This window comes from Eurypyga helias, unplaced genomic scaffold, assembly GCF_000690775.1.
Source record: "Eurypyga helias isolate BGI_N326 unplaced genomic scaffold, ASM69077v1 scaffold8650, whole genome shotgun sequence".
Taxonomy (NCBI): Eukaryota; Metazoa; Chordata; class Aves; order Eurypygiformes; family Eurypygidae; genus Eurypyga; species Eurypyga helias.
This window is the reverse complement of record NW_010223756.1, coordinates 1-3,247: the sequence shown is the minus strand read 5'-3', so window position 1 is coordinate 3,247 and position 3,247 is coordinate 1. Positions and strand designations below refer to the sequence as shown.

At 53.1% G+C, this 3,247-nt stretch overlaps 1 protein-coding gene across 1 annotated transcript in view; it reads right to left on the bottom strand.

The window, feature by feature from the left end:
- JPH3 (junctophilin 3) overlaps positions 1-3,244 on the bottom strand; it is a 53,216-nt gene extending 49,972 nt beyond the window's left edge. The window contains exon 1 of the mRNA XM_010151526.1: positions 2,669-3,244. Within this exon, the coding sequence (XP_010149828.1) occupies positions 2,669-3,050 (382 nt within the window). The 5' untranslated portion in view covers positions 3,051-3,244. The remainder of the gene's footprint in view (positions 1-2,668) is intronic.
- Between the last annotated feature and the right edge of the window lie 3 nt (positions 3,245-3,247).

Below are 3,247 nucleotides of genomic sequence, written 5' to 3'. Positions count from 1 at the left end.
CAGAGCTGGGATGGCGAGGGGGGGGGATGGCAGCGTGGCTCAGGCTATCGCATGCCATACCCTATGTCCAAGCCCAACGCATCAACATGTGTGCATCGGTCACGCAGAACGCTGCTCCCCAAGATAGCAACGGCTGGTGGAGTGTCGAGATCTGCCCTTACCCACTACTCTGCAAGGAAGGGGTAAAATGGGAGTGAAATCCATGAATTCTGGATCATCTCGCTTCCTGAGCCTCGCTGCGCATTTAGGGACCCATTCCCTAGCCCTGGTTGATGTGCTAAAAAAAAGAAAAAATGCAAGGGATGAATATTTATCTGTGGGTGGCAAGTGACAGATGCTGGGGCGAGGATTGTAGGATACTTCAGTTTGATGAAGGTAATAACTTGAATAGATTAATGAGAAACATCCTTCCCAACGGTTGCCTCCTGCGTGCCATAGCTACGCACCACCCTCCCAGCAGAGCTCCTGCACACACCAGCTTCTTGTATCCGAACACAAAGTTCATTAAGGTTTGGTGTCCAAAAGGCTGGAGATGCTCAGCTTCGGTGTTTTCCACCCCGAATGGAGACAGGCAACTGGGAAAGGGCCACGGCCTATGGGTACTTACAACCGAGTTGGTGAAAGTGCAGTTTTAGCCAGGTTCACTCACTCCATGGTGGCTGCCCAGCTGGGATGGGGGGAAAGCTGGTGTGGAGGAGCCCGGTCGCAGTGTGCACGGCCCATCCCTGCTCCCGGCAGCAGGATGGGCTTGACCACAGGTACCATCACCCTGCGTTTCCCCAGCACGGCCGCCCCCCTTTTCCTAGGATGGTCTGTAGAGTCCCTGGGGGGGAGCATTGTGCTACAGACCCTCCTGATCCCCTCACCTCCTAAAACCATGCAATATCGCTTTTTGGTCCCCAAACACCAAGAAGCCGGGCTGGCCTGACAAGATGGAAGAAAAAACTCTTTGCTTCTGGTAGGTTCTCCGAAACGATGAAACTGCTGGTAAACCACCCCAATTTGGAGATGGTCCCCAGGCTGCCCAGGGAGCCGCTGCGCTGCAGTTGATGGGGAAGGTGCTGGGGTGGGGGCATGTGCGTGCCTGGGGACGGGGCCAGCCTTGCAACACCCAGCCCTCGGAGACCTGTAGTTTGTTGAGACTCCTGTCCGCCTTCCCGCAAACAGCCCCGGCGAGGGCTGGGTGCCAGGAGGGGAGCAAGGAGACGGCACTCGCCTTAGGAACACGCAGAAACACCCACATACACACACACACACGTCCCCTCCTGACCGCTTCGAACGTGGGAGACCGCAATTATTCTCTGAGCAAGGTTTATTCTCAGCTGAAGGACTGCTGGGATTTATCGATGGCTTGCAAACGCACACCCGGCAGATTCCAGCTCAGACCCCAGCATTATTCCAGGCAGATGAAACAAAAGGTTGCGGCTACATTCTCCTTTAGGAGAAAGCCACCAGCACAAAATTCTAATATATAAAAAAAAAAAAAATCAAGAGTTCATTACACCTCTCCCTTCAAAAGCATCAAAGAGCAGCTGCAGGTAACGTTTAATCCTGCCTCCCTGTATCATCACAAAGCAGCAAACCCGGTTTTCTAGAGAAAGGTCTTGCAGCACCTTTCAGGAAGGCTGGGATGGAGCTCATCAACGCTGCAATTTCCTTCCCTTCACACGATAACATCTTAAAAAAAAAAAAGCAAACAAAACACAAAACCCCAAAACGAGCCTGCTGTAGATGGGCACCTTCAGCAGCAAAACAACGGGGCAGCGCTGCCGAATGCCCCTGGCTGCCGGCAGGTAGGCCTGCCTTGGATTATGGTGGCAATTTAGATGGAAGTAGCTACAAAACATGAGAGAGGATGATACAGCCACTTACAGCAGAGCCCCAGCTGTTTCTCCTAGTTCGGCCTGAAAGCTTGTTAGTCCAGCAATATTTTTTGATCGCTCCAATTGGGTTTTCTTGTTTTTTATTTAATCCTAGTTTCCCCTCAACATCTCGTTAAGCCCTGTTGACGGCAGAAAATAGCTTTGGTGATCCCTCTGAGCCCCTACACTAAGCATTAAGCCGTAAACTAGGAATGTAAGACTCTTGTCTGAATTAAAGTCTTTTGCCTGGTATTATTAAGTGGGGGGCTGTGTTCAGAGAGGTTGCAGGGCATGCAAAGACCCCAGCCCCTGGCTGGAAGCATTTGCAGCCCCAGAGCTGCACCCACCTGCCCTGGCCCCCCCTCGCACCCTCCCCTGTGCCCTGGGTTGCTTCGATGCAAATCCTACAGGTTCCAGTGGTGCAGTCAGAACTGCAAATCCCATGTGCAACTTGGGTCATATCCTGACGGCTCGGCCCACCCCGTCCTCCCACCACCCCTGGGCGAGCGCTGGGCATCCCCCCACCAGCACAGCTGGCTCCCCTCCCCAGAAAACCTGGTCTGGGAGAAGGAGGGGGGAGGACCCGTCGACCAGAGACCCGCTGAACATATGGGGCTACCTGTGGCAAAGAGCTGGGCTGATGCCATGCTGGTTCCTTATCTCCTGCGGGGTATGAGCATCCCTCGCTCCAAGCCAGTGGGTTGCAAACTCACAGATTCCAGCCTAAAACCAGGATCCCCATTCAGACGCTTGTACCCCCACACCTCCGCCCACCCTGGCCAGGAAGGTATCAATGCAGCACCTACCTCCATCCGAGTAGGTCTCTGTCCCGTAGCCATCCTGTAATCCATTGCTCCAGGTGCCTTCGTACTTGGCCCCATTTCCAGTGCATTCTCGGACTCCGTACCGTCCCTTAAATCCGTGGGTCCACTCTCCTTTGTACACCCACTTCCCCTTGCTCTCCATGCCAATGCCATGGCGCTTGCCCTGCGCCCAGGTGCCCTGATAAGTGTTGCCGCTGGGCCAAGTGTAGACCCCCAGCACCTCAAAGCCGTGACTCCAGGAGCCTGAATATTCACCTTGACCCTTCGGGCCGGTACAGATTCCGTGGCCATGAGCCTTTCCGTCCTCCCAGCCTCCACAGTACGACCCTCCATCGTCAAAATTAAACCTTCCCCCACTGGACATGCATGTAATTCGGTTTGCAAATCCCCCAAAAGGTGAAAAAAAAAAAAAAAAATTGCAGAAAATAAACTGCGAACGATGACTTGGGGGAAATAAAAAATAAATTAAAAAATGAAATCGAACTCAATCATGCACCAGATCCAGCGAGCTGCTTTAAGCCAGTTTCTTGTGATTATTCATTCTCGGGGAGTATGTTCAGT